The 16,785-nt window shown below is 35.7% G+C and overlaps 1 protein-coding gene and 1 long non-coding RNA gene across 4 annotated transcripts in view; one reads left to right on the top strand and one right to left on the bottom strand.

Moving 5' to 3' along the window:
- LOC310724441 overlaps window positions 1-16,785 on the top strand; it is a 158,360-nt gene that overhangs the window by 77,041 nt on the left and 64,534 nt on the right. The window lies entirely within an intron of this gene.
- The window catches only part of map4k5 (mitogen-activated protein kinase kinase kinase kinase 5), a 33,673-nt gene that overhangs the window by 13,986 nt on the left and 2,902 nt on the right, over window positions 1-16,785 (bottom strand). For all 3 annotated transcript variants that reach the window (XM_083538319.1, XM_083538321.1, XM_083538320.1), the window contains exons 3-14: window positions 11,954-12,011; window positions 8,143-8,233; window positions 7,854-7,918; window positions 6,453-6,508; window positions 5,733-5,780; window positions 5,529-5,571; window positions 5,280-5,352; window positions 4,970-5,101; window positions 3,954-4,016; window positions 3,765-3,846; window positions 3,476-3,592; window positions 3,101-3,179 (exon numbers count right to left, since the gene is read on the bottom strand). In XM_083538319.1, coding sequence (XP_083394445.1) covers window positions 3,101-3,179; window positions 3,476-3,592; window positions 3,765-3,846; window positions 3,954-4,016; window positions 4,970-5,101; window positions 5,280-5,352; window positions 5,529-5,571; window positions 5,733-5,780; window positions 6,453-6,508; window positions 7,854-7,918; window positions 8,143-8,233; window positions 11,954-12,011 — 907 coding nt within the window. The remainder of the gene's footprint in view (window positions 1-3,100; window positions 3,180-3,475; window positions 3,593-3,764; window positions 3,847-3,953; window positions 4,017-4,969; window positions 5,102-5,279; window positions 5,353-5,528; window positions 5,572-5,732; window positions 5,781-6,452; window positions 6,509-7,853; window positions 7,919-8,142; window positions 8,234-11,953; window positions 12,012-16,785) is intronic.

The following is a 16,785-nucleotide window of genomic DNA, read 5'->3' as shown; positions in this document are numbered from 1 at the left end:
TGAATAAAACAATTTATTAATTTAACTTAAACATTGCATTTTGAATACATGATCTCATACTTAACTTTCAGTTAGTTTAAAAAGCTATACAATGGCATATTTCTGATTTAAGAAAATGTGTGCATAACTTTACAAAGTTAAACTGTTAAAAAAAAAAAAAACCAATCGATTATAGTTACCAATATTTTATTTTATATCGGTTGATGTGAAAAGGATCAATTTATGCAGTTTTGTTTAAAAGTTCAGCCACAGACAGGCAGAGTGAACAGGAAAGTCTCTTTTGATCCTAGAATTCTGGTAAAAACACTGAGAACTATAGAACTGAAGTAAGATCGCTAAATTTAATTGTCAATTTGTTAGCAGTAATAACACTTCTACCAAATATAGTTCATCCCAACGCAGATAAGCAAAAACTAAATGACAGATTGTTTATATTCCTTAAAGTTTTGTCTGTTGGCACTATTAGGAGCTGACTGGTGGCCAGGTTGACATCTGGTCTTTCTTTTTCTTTCTTCTGCAGGGATGCAGACAATGCACTCGCTCCCCACCAGGGGGAGGAAAGACGTTCAAATGAACTTCCCTCGGTATCCATGATAGACAGTCGGCACACTGTTCGACAGTGACAGAACACAAGTCAAGTGCGTCAGAAACACTTTCTACATAACCATTTAGGGCTGAAAACTGGCTGTACTCTAAACGCATTTACAGACACCCACACATACACAGTGATGGAAAACACAGAACCAAGATATCAGGACTTAAGATAATACAAATATATTAACTGCCAATTTAAAGCAGAGCACGGTTTCCATTCAACCTTTAGTTAAAACAATTTTGTTGGCATCAAACAGCGTACAGAGATTAAACTAAATAAAATAACATTAACTGGGGCTCCTTTTTGTAATAATTCTTGGCAAAAACTTAATTAGTAAACATAAAGCGATGACAATGGCATACCTGACTGACCGCATGGATACATGTGTGAATATCTGCACTGACATCTGAGCTGAATGTTTGTTGCTGAGAGGATGTGAGACAGAAACTTTGTGGCAATAAAGAAGAAGCTTTACAGCAGAAGCTTCGACAAGTTCCACAGATCTATCCAAGGGTTTTTAACTATAAAACTCAGTAGTGAACAGCTGTTTTAGTGTAAAAACAGTTTCTTCATTTGGAACAGCTATTTTTTAAATGTAAGCCTGCATCAATTGATGGCTGACTTACTGCCTGATAGCATGCACACCAGATAAAAAAGCACTAATACACAACAGACAACAAAACAACATCTTGTTAAATACCCATCAGCCATCACCATAAGCATTTAAGATGACTAATATATACATATTAAAACGGCAAACATGTACAGTATATAAGACAATGATTACTCTCTCTCTCATACAAATCATCTGTGCAACAGACATTCATTTTATCATTTGCTGACACACACACACACACACACACACACACACACACACACACACACACACACACACACACACACACACACACACACACACACACACACACACACACACACACACACACACACACACACACACACACACACACACACACACACACACACCTTCTGAGCAGCAGGGGCTTTTCATGTGTGTGGTCAAGAAAACCAGAAGTAATCTTTCAACAAGTAATAGCAAATTTCAAAAAAAGACGACAACAACCAAAAACACATTTCACCCACTAACACAAAGATGAAATGAAACTCAGGGTACAGTATCATCTCAATCATTATCTAAATCACTCTAGTCCCTTCACACTGCTTAGACAATTCTATATCACAGTCAAATGATTTAACCCTTAGGGACTGTGGTAATTTCTGTTGAGTTGTTTGTACTTGCCTACCACAGACTGTCAAACATTACCCAAATAATCATCTTAGGGTTAAAAAACAACCAAGATAAACTGTAGCATGTCGGTCTATTAATTACCACAATGAGATCTGCAAAATGTCAATTTACATTAATTTCAATACCAATATTCCATTGCCTCAAAACAAAAATCTAACCCCAGCAGCCAGTGAGACTCGCACCTTTCCTGTATCCTGGTTGGGGTTGCAGCAGATCCTGGGTCTATCCCAGGAAGGTTGGGTGTGTGCCTATGCTCTTTATTTGTAAAATATAAATCACTTTCACCTGGGTTGTGTGCATATTAACAGTGAAGATGTTGTCAGCTATGTATTTTTCAGAAGACACACCATTTTAATCAAAATTCATTTGCAGACTCGTGTGTCATGAAAAAAAAGTGCTGTAGCGTAATGTAGCATCCACTGCAGATTTGATGCATCCGAGCATGTATCAGGACTAGACTTAAACTAGGCGATGCCAATTACACACTCTAATTCATATTATGAGAACAAAACTAATGAAAATAACCACGAGCCTATATATGACTTGTATATTACTCTATTTAATAATTCACAATAAGACTAAAAACAGCAACACAGTGGAAAAAGAGAGGACTGAAAACAAAAAGAGGTTGGCAAAGAGCAGAGAAGCTCAACAAACAAAATAAATAGACTTAGTTAGGGGATTTCAAATGTCCAATATGATACATGGCTTCTACAACAATATGTAACAAGGTTTGTCTCAACCATAAAAAGGCTTAGGTGCAGCAGTTGTTTTTGCCAATAATGTTCAGAACAGTGAATGTACAAACATATCAGAACAAACGTTAAAACAGAGCGATTTCTAAAACAAAGAAAGGTTAAGCTGGTAACAGGACTGTCCTACCAATCAACAATCAGTGTTTGGACGAACATATGTGATTAGTGATGCAAGCCACCATTAAGGTAAAGCTCAATGAAGTAGAAATGTTTAAAAGTACATAACCTTTTGCTAGAGAGTAATTCTTGCAAATATTGCAATAACTTAGAAAAAAAAAATTCCACTATTTTTAATGGCTCTAGATAGAAGTCGCTTTTAAAAAATGACCACAAAATGGCGATTGCTGTTGGTGGCTATAGTATTTTTCTCTATACAAAAGAATTACTCTTATTAACAAATGCTTATTTAAACCCCCATGAAAGCTTTGTTTTGTCAGAGTAATGCCGTGGTGGAATGCGATTGTGCATGTGTTCACTTACAGTCAATCTCAGAGCGGGTTTTTTCAGCTCGAGCATCCTTGTTTGGGGCTGAACGAATGGTGTGAGGAGGATGCGGTGGCTGGAGAGTGAAAAAGAGGCTACAATTAGACGAGTTAATACTACAATACTGCACTGCTGTTTATAGAAACAGTGTTCCACTGTGTGTGAAAAGCTGTGTGTGCGTGAGAGAAAGGCAGTATATCACATCTGTTAAAACACTGTGTCAAAGTTTATTTATTCATTAGCAGAGACATCACGGCCTGTAACCAGCTACCAAACACATACGTGCAGTTTTAGGATGTCCGCATATCACTTTTTTTTCTCTCTCTCTCATTTTTTTTTTTAATTCTTGCACATAGACACTGTATGTCTTACCTCTAGATCATCCTCATCTTTATCAATGTAGAGAGGAGGGTTGTCTGGGTTATTCATCTTATCTAGCAGCTCCACTGCAATTCTGCGACTCAAACCTGACTGACCTACAAACACATGCTGCATACAAACAAGAAGACAAAAAAGAAAGTTAAGAAACAAATAACACAATGCAAAATGCACAACGTACCAGGGTGTTTTTAAACTTCTTTGGTCATATCTGACACATTATTATTATTATATTCATTAAAGTAGTTTAAATTTTCCTCAGTCAAAGTGTACAAGCTCATACCGTGAGCAGTTTCTCAGCTGTAGGCCTCTTCTTTGGGTTCTTAGTCAGCGACACTTTAACAAAATTCTGAAAGACTGAAGACCTGAACACAAAAATATATCGAAAAATACATTTTACATAGATGCGAGAAAAGATAACATGAGCCACAGGATTGTAAAATGAAATTCCATATGAGGAATTTCCACTAACCATTTAATCTTATCCTTTAACTTGGGAGGCTGGAAGCTGCTTTTGGACATTAGGAATAAAGCCCTGTACATGCAAACGAGACAAAAACACGTTAGTTCAAAAGCAAATGTCCTTATAGCTAATGCTTTTAGATTACAGATGATTTTCAATTACCTTGGCATTTTCTATATTTATACAATATTATTTGTGTGATAATATTTTAGTCTATGATTATTGCTTAATGTTTTTAAAGAGGAACGCATGACTACAGACATATTGTGTAATGCTTTGTATATTTCAGTGGTCATACTTCTGCGTAAGTATACAAATTATGAAATAAGTGCTGTGACAATGAGGTTATTCACTGCACATTTGATGCATCATTTAACAGACATTACGAAATGTGGTCTCCAATGTTAAATTGGTCAAAACCAGGAAATTATACTCCGGTTAAAATTAAGAAGTCAAACACACTAAATGTCATGGCCTAAGGTCTACAGCTGCCTTGTATTATGTCTTGTTTAATCAATCATTTACTAAAAGAACCGGGTAAACATTGCCTGACAGTTCCATGCATTTGACCTGCTGGAAGTCAAGAAGAATTTTCAAGTAGAATGTCAGAAAATGTGTAGTTTGCAGTAATAATATAGAACAAATCACAAGCCTATTTAGAACTAATGCCAGGACTATAGACTATGCCAGGACTTTTTACAATGAAAATCAATGTTCTTACTGATGAATTTAAAAAAAAAAAAAAAAACGAGAAGTGACATGGTATCACTGGCGTTAGTGCAGATACAACCTAGGCACCCGAGTCATGAATTATCATACAGTACGAGGAAGTTAGAAAACTAAAAGAGACAATTTTTTCCGCATTGTAGTTTTGAAGCAATTTTTGTTGAAAAAGCTGTAACAGTTTATAGCAATTTAAGATTGAGTTTAGCTGCAAAGGTTATGCATAAATAAATATTTGGTATATTAATTATGTGAAACAATTTTTTATTTTTTTTAGCAGCAAGTGTGGGCATGACATGTACCTCATCGGGTGCAGGTCAAACATGGGGGGCTGCAATTCCGCGAGTTCAATAGCAGTTATTCCCACAGCCCAAATATCACACAGCTGATTATAACCTCCATTCTTCTCTACAGCAGCCACTTCTGGGGCCATCCTGTACACAAAACAAAACACATTTACACTCATACTGCATTTCTCCTGCTTTTTCTCTCAAACACATTCTACTCAGACAGCTACAACTCTATGTATTGTTGACTTTAAAAATAAAAAAAAATAGTAAAACTTAATGTTGACTATTCACTATGCAGACAAAAGAAGTGTATAAGCCTCACCAGTAGGGGGTGCCAATAAAGGATTTCCTCTTGGCAATGGTTGCTGTTATTTTGGCTGCTACACCAAAATCGGCTGAAAACATTCAGGATAAAGTTATATTATAAGTTACACAATAAAGTAGCAAATACAAAGCCAAAAAACTCTGGCTTTATCAAATATCAAAGTTCACATGCAAAAATATTCCTACAAAAAAAACATGTTTGTAGAAACAATTTGGAGGGGGGTTGGGTTGTTTGGGGATGGCTCACCTAGCTTGACATCTCCATTGTCGGCAAGCAATATATTTGCTCCCTAGTTCCAAAACAAGATTCAACAAACAAAACATTGTTCAAGAATTTAAAAGTGCATTTGATTAATAGCTTTGTTACCAAAAAAGAGGAAGCAGGATGAAGTTACAGAGATACAGTAAAGGAACGGTAATGAAACACAATAAGTGATGGAAGTAGAGGTACCTTGATATCTCTGTGCATTTTTCCTTTGGAATGGAGATAACCCAGACCCTGAATGAAACACAGAAATCTTAATAAGAAAAAGCAGGACAAAACTATGTAGACCCTGTGTTTTAAACAAGCCAAATTAAGCATTCCATTTAAAAGTTGTTACAAAGCTATTAGTTAAATTTCTAAAGTATTTCTACAAGTTATATTTCATTTATTTTATATAACACGTGTGTTGCTATATTTGACAATTCCAGGATAAATGCCATTCTATGTCAGAAAAAGATACAGAAGCACACACATTTTAATAGTCAGTCACACATGCAATTTGTAAACTAGGTCCGAGTAAAAAACTAATCATAAAGCTTCCACATGGGCGATCTCAGACAGCCGCAATATGTTTGCTAGTCACCTGACAGCCTGGCCAACTTTTCTTATGGTATCCTTAAAAATGTTTTATTTATTTATTTATTTATTTATTTATTTATTTATTTATTTTTTACATTTGATTAAAACAGCTTTAATAAATTGCTTAAATATTTTCCCAAACCCGTTTCAAATCTTGACTTAAATTTTAATTATCTGTTTTTAATAAAAGAAAATCTACAGACATGCTTAATTTAATTTATATGCTCCCATTAGAAATAATCTTGCATATGTGAAATATAGAATTTTTTCTTTTTTAATAGCTCTAGAAAAAGGGTTATTTATATACTAATGGCTATAAAACCTTACCTGCAGTGTCTCCCTGCACACGTAAGCAATCTGAAGTTCAGATAGAGGGCCTGTAACTATACACAAACAAACATACCACATCAGCAAAACATACACAATCAAAACTCCAGAGTGTAAATGCTTACTGATATAGACTGCAACATAAAAAAAACGGATTTATGTTCAAATACACTATAATATGGAATGATTTATGGCATGGCAATTATAATGACAGTCTAAAATAACCAAGTAAAACATTTTGATAAACAAGATTTGTTTAGTAATATCTGATTTTAACACCATGGAGTTGAGTCCAAAACCTCATACTACAGTAGGCATTGCTGTCCACACAAGATATACATGTAGAACTGTTGCTATTGATTATTTTATATTTATTATTTTATAATTAATAGAGTAATCCGATAAGAAGTACTTTGTCTTTATTAAAGAGCAATACTTTAAGAGAACAATAAGAGAGAAAATAAGTCTCTTAAAATGAACAAGTAATTTGTTTCCTTTTTTAGAAAAATTATCATTTTATTGCAGTAATTGCATACAAAATATCTGAAAACAAAACCAATTTAGTGCATTTAATTGCCACATTAAATCAAAATGTAAATACAAATAAAAATTATAAATAAAAATACATTTCAGATTGTAGCCTATTTTTATTTTCAATGTTTAAATCTTTCTGGCACTACAGAGGGGGTGACGCTGCCCGTTTGGCAAAAAAAAAAAGGTCTAAATTGCGGAAAATAAGGTTGGTATTTTAGAATTAGGAAAACTTAAATTTTTTTTTATGTAGCAGAAACAGGTTTTTGTATGAATCCTCTCCTTGCCCCCTTTGCTGTTTTCTCCCAATCAGTGATAAGGGGCAACGGGGTAACAGTGCTCCGTGTGTAGTTGAATGGACTATACCAGGGGTGCCCAATAGGGTTAGGGTTAGGGTTAACCCTAACCCTAACCCGTCGATCGTGATCTACCGGTCAATCGCAAAAGTAGTGTGGGTAGATCGCATGATTGCATTTTTATAGTAGGTAAATCGTTTTGACTTGGTAATTTTATAAGTTGTTCGAATGCTTAAAAAAAAAAAAAAAAAAAAAAGGGGCTGAGATTTCGAGCTTATACACTACAAATCATATTTCCCGGTATGGAGTGAGTAGCCACAGTGACACTGCACTAACTCTAGTTTCTATTTTTATACCCCTGGGATTGTTGGGCATGTTTTCAAGTTTATTAATTTAAAAAAATGCACTCAAAGTGAGAGGAGGAGACTAAAACTTTGAACTTTGTGGAGCACGTTAAATGGATTGCATTCGGTATACGTGTGCTGAACCGAAAATGTTTGGTATGAATATGTCTACCGTTACTTCCCTGATGATAGATTGATAGATAGAGAGAGATAGTATATGCAGTAGGTACCATGGTAGATGTCCTGTAGTGAGCCACCTCCACAATACTCCATACAAATCCACAGCTTCTCCCGGCTACAACACAGGAAGAAAGAAATTTGGTTTATGCTTTTCAGATGACCACTAATTAAACACTCATTATACTTTCTCTCAGACTTATCTGCAGATATTTGCTGATCTTTAACAAAAAATATTAAGAACAAAATTTGCTGTGAATGTAACGAAATGGCAATGAGACACTTCCTGTAAATTCTGTACAAGACATCACATCACCCACACAAACAGTGTTTTGGCCATACCAGAGGTAGCTGCCAAAATAAGCCACTATGTTGTGATGAGTACATTCTTTCACCATGAAGATTTCCTGCTGAATGATTGAGAAATCATCTCCTAAAAAACACAATAAAAGAGAGAAGACACTTAAAAAGACAGATGAAATATGCTCTAGTGCCAAGAGCAAGTCAGCAAATAAAGTTTTTAACACTGGCCTTGGAAAACAGACTAAGCTTAAAAGTACAGTTGCAAACCAATAAAATAAATTCACACATAAGCTCCCTAAAAGAATAAACAAATAACATTTACTTATAATCTTATACTCCAGTGCTCATGTTAGTTCTCACTCTCCAGTGTTCTGTATTGTTGAAAGACTTATGATCAAACTCTTGATGTCACCCAAATGAGGATGGGTTTCCCTTTTGAGTCTGGTTCCTCTCAAGGTTTCTTCCTCATTACATCTAAGGGAGTTTTTCCTTGCCACAGTCGCCATGGCTTGCTCATCAGGGATAAATACACACCATTCACCTTGACTGTTAATTTCTGTAAAGCTGCTTTGAGACAATGTCTGTTGTGAAAAGCGCTATACAAATAAACGACTTGACATTCTGAGTATGGCACATATGACACAGATATTAGGTATACCGGGGTGGGGAACTCTAATTTATCCGCAAATCAAGTGGATAAGCCAAAGTCCAAGTGACTAGGCTAAAAAGTGCTACTAAATTGCTGGTGTTGTTGGATCTTTGATGATCGCAAATTTTTAGCTATTTTATGAGTTGCTCAGTAGCTCCTAGTTTTAACTACAAATGACTAAAAAAGACTGTAGAAAGGACATTACTCATATTCTTACATTCCAGTGCTTGTGTTAGTTCTCACTCTCCAGTGTTCTGTATTGTTTAAAGATTTATGATCACACTCTTGATGTCACCCAAATGAGAATGGGTTCCCTTTTGAGTCTGGTTCCTCTCAAGGTTTCTTCCTCATAACTTCTAAGGAAGGTTTTTCTTGCCACAGTCGGCCCAGGCTGCTCATCAGGGACAAAGGCACATCATTCACCTTAACTCTTAAAATTCTGTAAAATTGCTTTGAGTCAATGCTTTGTTGTGAAAAGCGCTATAGAAATAAACTTGACTTAATGATATAACAACATTCAGCAAGAGAGCTAGGTTGTCAAGTACATTAATAGACTGAATGAGCATTATTTTCTTTAAACCCATGTTTTAAATGCAGCCTTTTGTGTTGATGTACTTTGGCTAGTTGTTTAGGTGTTGTGGAATTCTTTCCCTACATCACACACTCGGATATCTGGATCTGGCTTGCATCTTCATTTGTGAGTTGGCTGTTACAACAAGACATAAGTACAGCCAATTTGTGGTGGAACCTTTTTACAACCACATACCTTCTTTTTCCTGCTTCTGAACTGTCTAGCTGTCACTTATAAGTGCAAATACATTTGCTGTGCTTAAACCATTATATTGTCAACCCCTGATCCCCGAGGCAGCTGTGTAGCAAAGCAGGTTTCAGGATTCCAAACAGGTAATGCATGCCACAGTCAGATGTCACCAGTGTAAAATGTATCAGAATTGAACATACTATGAGCAAAAAACAAATAGCCTAAAAAAAAAAAAAAAATTATCTGCTGGCTCCAGGCACCAAAGCTGGCCACCTCTGTATAGAGCAGTACTGCACATTGTGATCATGTGTAGTTTCTGCAGTTCTCCATAATGGCTCCCTCAAACAGGGCAGGAACGCACAAGTTAAATAAGACCAAATAAGAGATTTAGCTGAGAGCTAGTGACTGGTTTACAAATACAATTACACATGAATGCACCCACTGTGTATAGGGGCCAAGCATAGCTATTTTCAGAATAAGAGCCCAATCAGAATGCTGTTGCAAGCAACAACAACAAAAAATTGTAATTAAAAAAAAAAAAAAAAAAAAAAAATATTATAATTTTTTTTTTATATATATATATATATATATATATATATATATATATATATATATATATATATATATATATATATATATATATATATATATATATATAATCTGCCACACCCAGTACAGTGCTAGTCATATGGTTAGAACTAGTCATATGTGCTAAAAGACGTACTGTCTTGTGCAACAGAAGTGCAGCCAGGCCATTTTATCTAAGGCCTGTTGTTCTCAGTTTCTCTGAGAAATGAGAAACAGCATTCTGATCTCCAGCATGACAGTCCTGACCACTTCCTTTAAATTTAAAGAAAGAAAGGCTTCAAGAAGGTGTTAAACATGTTTGCTATGCGGTGCAAGTGTGAATATGTTCATGATTTTCATGTCATGAACATTGCTTCTAGATGCCTCTTTGAAAAACTATAATTACACATGGGGCAGTCAGTCTTCCTCAACTTCAAACAGAGGTGCTGTAATGGTTCTGGAACCAAATGGAACTTTTGCTATGTTTCCACACAGACGGTTTTAATTGCAAGATGTGTGCATCATGGCGGATTTTGGTGCTTGATTTGATAATTATGGGAGTTTATTTATCTTTTATATCTGAATAAAAAAAAAGACATTGTGAATAAAAGTGCCTCTTTTATATTTATTTATTATATGGTCAAACAGAAATGCGTGCTGCATTAAATGAGCATTAATAAAATCAGTGTCGTTAAAGTGAATTTGCATTTACACGTTAATTTTGACACCCCTTACGTGTGTGAGTGTGTGTAAAAAATAAGAAGCTGTTTAATGTATAATGTTTCAATCACTTGAAATGTCCTCTAATGTGAGTTTTTTTTTTTGTCTGTTTAAACAATTGAAATGTGTGCATTTGATCCAAGAAAACAATTCCTTTGATTACTCTGCTGTCATTTACTGGAGATTACATTCAGCATTTGCGACCGATAAATTTTAGCCATGCTTGCATTTTTGTTGAATGACTGAACAACAGACTGATTCCAAGCAGTGTGTGCAATTGCTATATTGGTTTCAAAGAAGTAAAGTTTGGAGTGACCTGAGAAATAGATACATTTTTAAGATCTGGAATTTTCAAATAGAAGCAGTCAGCAATGACCGTACTTCAGAAAACAAACAAACCATCTGAAAGTATTACACAAAACCCCCCAAACAAAAAGAATAAACCTTGTCTACAGAATAACTAACAACAAATACTAAAATAAAAATGACAACGGTAGTGAGACTATGAATTAGAACGTTTAAATGTTTCGGTTCGAAGCCACACATTAAAAACTTACAATTACAAAATTAGCCAGGTATTGTTAAAAAGAAAATACTCTAAAATGCCATCTCCATGTAATCAGCAAATGAAACACTTTCTATTGACCCGAGACATGACTTGGATCTGGTCTGATCTCATATCTGAACTTTAAAATTCAAACTATGACTATACAGCCTTCAGCATTTTATGTTTCAGCATTCATGTAAAGTTCATGTAATGGAATGTGGTGCTTTCTAAACATTGACTGGAAAGCTACAGAAATAAACTCGATCACTGAACACCCACAAAATAAATGTTCACCTTTTTAAAAGAATCACATTAAAGGTTAATTCAAGAGATAAAAAAAAAAAATGATAGGCCATGATTTCTACTCACCACTTTTAGAGTAATGTTTATGACATGTTCATATACTTCCCAAAACAGTCTTGACTCTATTGAGGACTTTTCCATCATGTTAACAATGGAAGATAATATGGTTGTAAATTCCACTGAGGTTCTAGTGACATTTGGCATTTGGATGTCCGGTTATGACATTAAACCATATAAATGACTGTATTTCAGATAAGGGGGGGGGGGGGGGGGGGGGACATGCATGGTTAGACCTGAAACTCACCTGGCTCCAATTTAATCATCTTTACAGCTGCTAGCTCTCCGGTGGAGATTTTACGAGCCTGGAAATCACAAGGGGAAAAAAAGTAGCTTAGTTTCAGAGCAGAACATAAAAAATATGCACTATGGCTACTGAAGGGGATTAGGATGGTTCTATTTGTGAATGTGACACTTATGCTTGTTGTTGAAGTTGAGAGGAAAGTAGAGCATAGGAGATGAAAAGAATAATAAAAAAAAAAGAGAGATAATGTTCACTGTTTTCATGATGAAGTAGGTCAGTACAACTGTCTTACATCCACAGAAATGATAACTTGGATTACAGCTTGGTTGCGGAGTTCTTACAGAACCACACATGCATCTTTGTGTAGTGCATACTGTTCAGAAGAGTTTAAAAGTTTGCTGCTTTCATGAGTTCTGAGGACACACCTGAATGTTTTCTGTTGATCTACACAGATACATTGTCAGTCCCGCTGTTTCTCATTCACACAAAAAGACCAACAAATAGCATTTGACCCACATAATAAACTGCAAACTATAAAATAAAATAAATCAAACAAATTCAAGGGCAATTTATTGCTTATTTATAATTTACTAAGCACCATTTCTAAAAACGTTAGCTCTTTTATTTCAAACCATGCACCGTAACAAACTTGTAGCTTAACAAACCAGTTTGTATTCACGAGTTGGCTACAATGCTATCAACTAGAAATCAAATCTAAGCGTTCAGAAAAAATTAGCTAATTGTTGTTTGCACATACGTGTGCCGCTTTATCAAGAAAAGGTAAAAAGAATGCGGAGAGCGGTGCTACTGAGGATCACGGGGTAATTCGTGTGAGGACATGAAAGACAGATAGAGGAGGAGTGGCTCTAGGATCTAGTGGCTGGCTACCATTCAAAAGGTTCTGTAATTGATCTCAGAAAAATGCCTGGACATAAAAGGGCAAATGACTGTGTAAAACTTAGCTGGGCCCAAAGCATGTGTTTTACATACTCAGGCCAGGACTGATGATAGATAGACAGACACGTACGTCAGAAACCAACTATACACGCTTAACCAGAATCCACTGTTGACTGGTTGAACATTTACAGACAATAACAAATAGAAGATAATTGACTAGTCATGAGATGGTCCCAGGCTGCATGTCATTAACATTATCTGACCAGTTGTATCTCTGCCTCTACACATATCGCTGTTTTGCTACTGGCTATTACTGATAAGCATTTCAGGCAATATTACCGCTAGCTTTATTTTTTTACTGAGCAAGCGGTCGTTGCAACACTTAGTCTAACATCACCATACCACATTTCAGCAATTCCCATAAATGCAAAACAAATTAATTTCACATGGCGATGCATTTTGCAGTATGCAAATGGCCTGGACCAATCACAGACAGGAAAAGTCTCTGAACAAAAGACATGGTTCAGTGAGCATTTGGTGGTGAGGAGATCTGAAGGGGGGGGGGGGGGGGATCACCAACCAAATGCTTTTTTGAAGTGTGCCACCAGCTCTATTAATAGGTGGCAAATCTCGTATATCTTGAGTACAATCAGATTTGAAATATGGGAGAAAAATAGAGTAAGAAGGAGCAAAAGTCAAAGAGAGGGCTGCAATCTTTAAACTGCAAATAACATTTTAACAAAAATTATTCAGCAGTACTACTATGTCAGATTTCTTACTTTGTATAGGCATAAGGGAGGAATGTTACACAAACGTTGAAAAATATATGCCATGATACATGGTAGAGGTCGGCCCTATAACTTTTTTTTCCTCACATCAAGTTATAAGTTGTTGAATACATTCAGATTTGAAGCTAATCCACCTGAAAGAAATCTCTAAGAGTTTGCAACATGAATTTGATTAGCAAATACTCAACAACAGCATTTTGGAGAGGAGAGAAGAGCAAGCAAGTAAAGTCTCTGGGACAGAACTGCACACGTGCCAAGTGTTTTTAATACTGTTCAGCCTTTCACTCTATTGCATCAGAGGCTGTGTGGTTGTGTGTGATACATTAGGTTCATGTGTTTAATAACAATAAAGCACTACAGGCTAAAATTATATCAAGATTAATTACATCAGTAACTGAATTCACTGTGATATTTAACACTACTAATTAACTCGACCCATACTGTCGGTACAAATCAGCTTTCTAATCTGGGCTTCCGCAATCCCTAGAAAACTCGCACAGACCTAGACCCAACTCCCAACCTCATTTTTTTTCTTGCTATCTTAAATTTGAGATTGTTGCATATGTGTAAACAGTTTAGATCAAATTTGTGGTGCATTCAAACATGGTTTTAAAGGAGAAATACAAAGAGGCTTTAAAGCAAAACACAAAGAGGCTTGAGGCCACAACTGTCACAGTGGAAAGAACAGATTCCCTTTCCTTTCTACAGACAAATGGAGCCAATCATAGGAGAGATGGAGATGCCTGCAGATGCAAACTAGTCTATAAACTGCTATGTACTAGTACATAAACGGGAATCAGATTTGTGCAACACGGCCCACTATGTAATTAGCTTTATCTAACATAGCCAAGTGTAACAAGTTAAGTTCCAAGATAAACCATATAATCAGCTCTTCGCTGTGTCTGAACACCGAGTATGCTATTTTATGATTTCCTCTATTCTCCATCCGTAAAAGTGAAATATCAACAGAATGGAATTAAACCACTGACATCACCCTTTCTCCAGTTATTTGATGCCGGGAACACTGGAACAAGAAGTGTTTAATACAGATTTGGTTAACAATGTTTGCATAAGTATAGTTTTGGTGTTTCACTCAAGTGCTCAGTGAGGCACAATGATACAAGACTGATAACCATTGGACTTAATAAGAAACTACATTCAACAATCTTCAATCCATGTCTTGCTCACCACAAAATGTTTAATAAAAAAAAAAGGGGCGTTAGGAACATCAGAAACATAGTTTAACTCAATTTTGTTATTGATACTACATTTAATATAAAGAACACCATCAATGGAAGTTTATTAGCCTAGTCTTTGTTATATTTTAATTTTGTCTCTATTTGGACAAATCTATTTATTTTAGCCACTAACGTTTATTGGGAAATGCGTCACTATGTAAATGTCTTGGGTTTACCTCATACTGTAATAGTTAACATGTCAGTCTGTCAGGGGTTAACACATTCGCTAAATATGACACCATCTTAAGACTGAGCTATAACAGAATACAAGAATACTACAGGCAGCGCTGAACAGCTGTTTTGACTGGGGGCAGGGCCGTCTGTTCTGAGCTGGAAAAAAAAAAAAAAAAGGTCAACAAAAACAAAAAAAAAAAGCTAACAAGATAACACTGGCATATGGAGCATCCTATTTTCCATAAATTATATAATTATTAGTAAACCCTTTCGGGAATTAAAGGTTGTGTGTTCTAATAAATATAAAGTGTAAATAAAATATGCAGTACACATGTAAACTTGATATCCAAGGGAAGCATAACATTTCAGATCTTACAGCTCCTGGTCTACATCAAGCCTGTAAATAAGAGCAGCAGCACAAGTACCAGGAGAAAAACCAACGTGTTTTCACACCTGTAGTGAAAACTCAGACGTTGAGATGGTTCACACTGTCCAGATATTGTGCTGCTGAAAAGCTTTAATACTCACACAGTAGCTTAGCACACAGCATATTAAAAGACAAGCAGGCTGCTCACTGTTCTTAAAACAGCAGCAACTACGCAGACAGAGAGGAAGGATATCCACCAAACAATAAGTTTATAAAAAAAAAAAAAAAAAAAAAAAAAACGTATCCACTGCAGGCAGGCAGGCAGGCAGGCAAACACACACACACACACACACACACACACACACACACACACACACACACACACACACACACACACACACACACACAGTTGTTTTGTGAAAGCTGTCCACAAAAGGATGAATGGAAACTTTGCTACTTTCACAAGGTTTCCAGGAATGTCCAGAGTGTCTGTTAAATTCAAATCCCTAAATGTGTGTGTCATTAGCAAACAAGAACTCTGGCGCTATTTAAAAAAAAAAAAAAAAAACCGCACAAAGTAAACACGGCCCACAAACCTTCATGCACACTTCAAATTTAGCCAACTGAAGATCAGCAAACCTCTTTCATGATATGATCGGGTGTTTCGGAAAGATCTCTCAGACAGAGAAAAAAAACCCATATCCACCACAAAAAAAAACCCAATACTGTTTTTAAAATAGTAGACAAAATGCATCCAATTTAAACATCTCTTTAAATACTCAGAACCAGATTTTAAATGTTGGCACTTTTAAGGATCAGTCATAAATCCTGCTCGGCATGCAGCTCGTGTCTCTGAGAGCAGATCTAATGTATTCCAAGCTTATAAAGAATAAAAAACAATTAATATGTATAAGGATCATAGATTTAACATTTACTCTTCCATGAGTCTACACAGGATTGCAACTCTCAAATCCTACTAGGATGCAAAAAAAATAATATAAAATAGGATTGTTATTACAATTCTTTCTTCTGAACTGTTTACTTCATCTGCTGGAGTGACTAATCTTTAGACACAGAAGTTACACATGAATATGCTCCTGAGTACGTGCTTCAAAAGTGTGTAGAGAGAGAAAAAAAAAAAGACTGCACATACAAGAAAAACTAGTATGTGTAGTTCTCTTCCTTACGGTCTTTGACGTGCGAGAGAGAAAATGTTTTAATAATCTAGAACCAGCATTACAACCCGATTACCGTTGTAACATTTTCCAAAACACCATAGATTTATTTTTTTTACTTGAGGTAATCGCCTGCTAAAAATTCATACAATTAAACCCACAGAACCCCCTGAACAGCAGAGAAACATTTTTTTGA

Source organism: Silurus aristotelis (assembly GCF_946808225.1).
Source record: "Silurus aristotelis genome assembly, chromosome: 4".
NCBI classification, from domain to species: domain Eukaryota; kingdom Metazoa; phylum Chordata; class Actinopteri; order Siluriformes; family Siluridae; genus Silurus; species Silurus aristotelis.
Note: the sequence above shows the minus strand (reverse complement) of the source record. Positions and strands in the feature narration are given on the sequence as shown.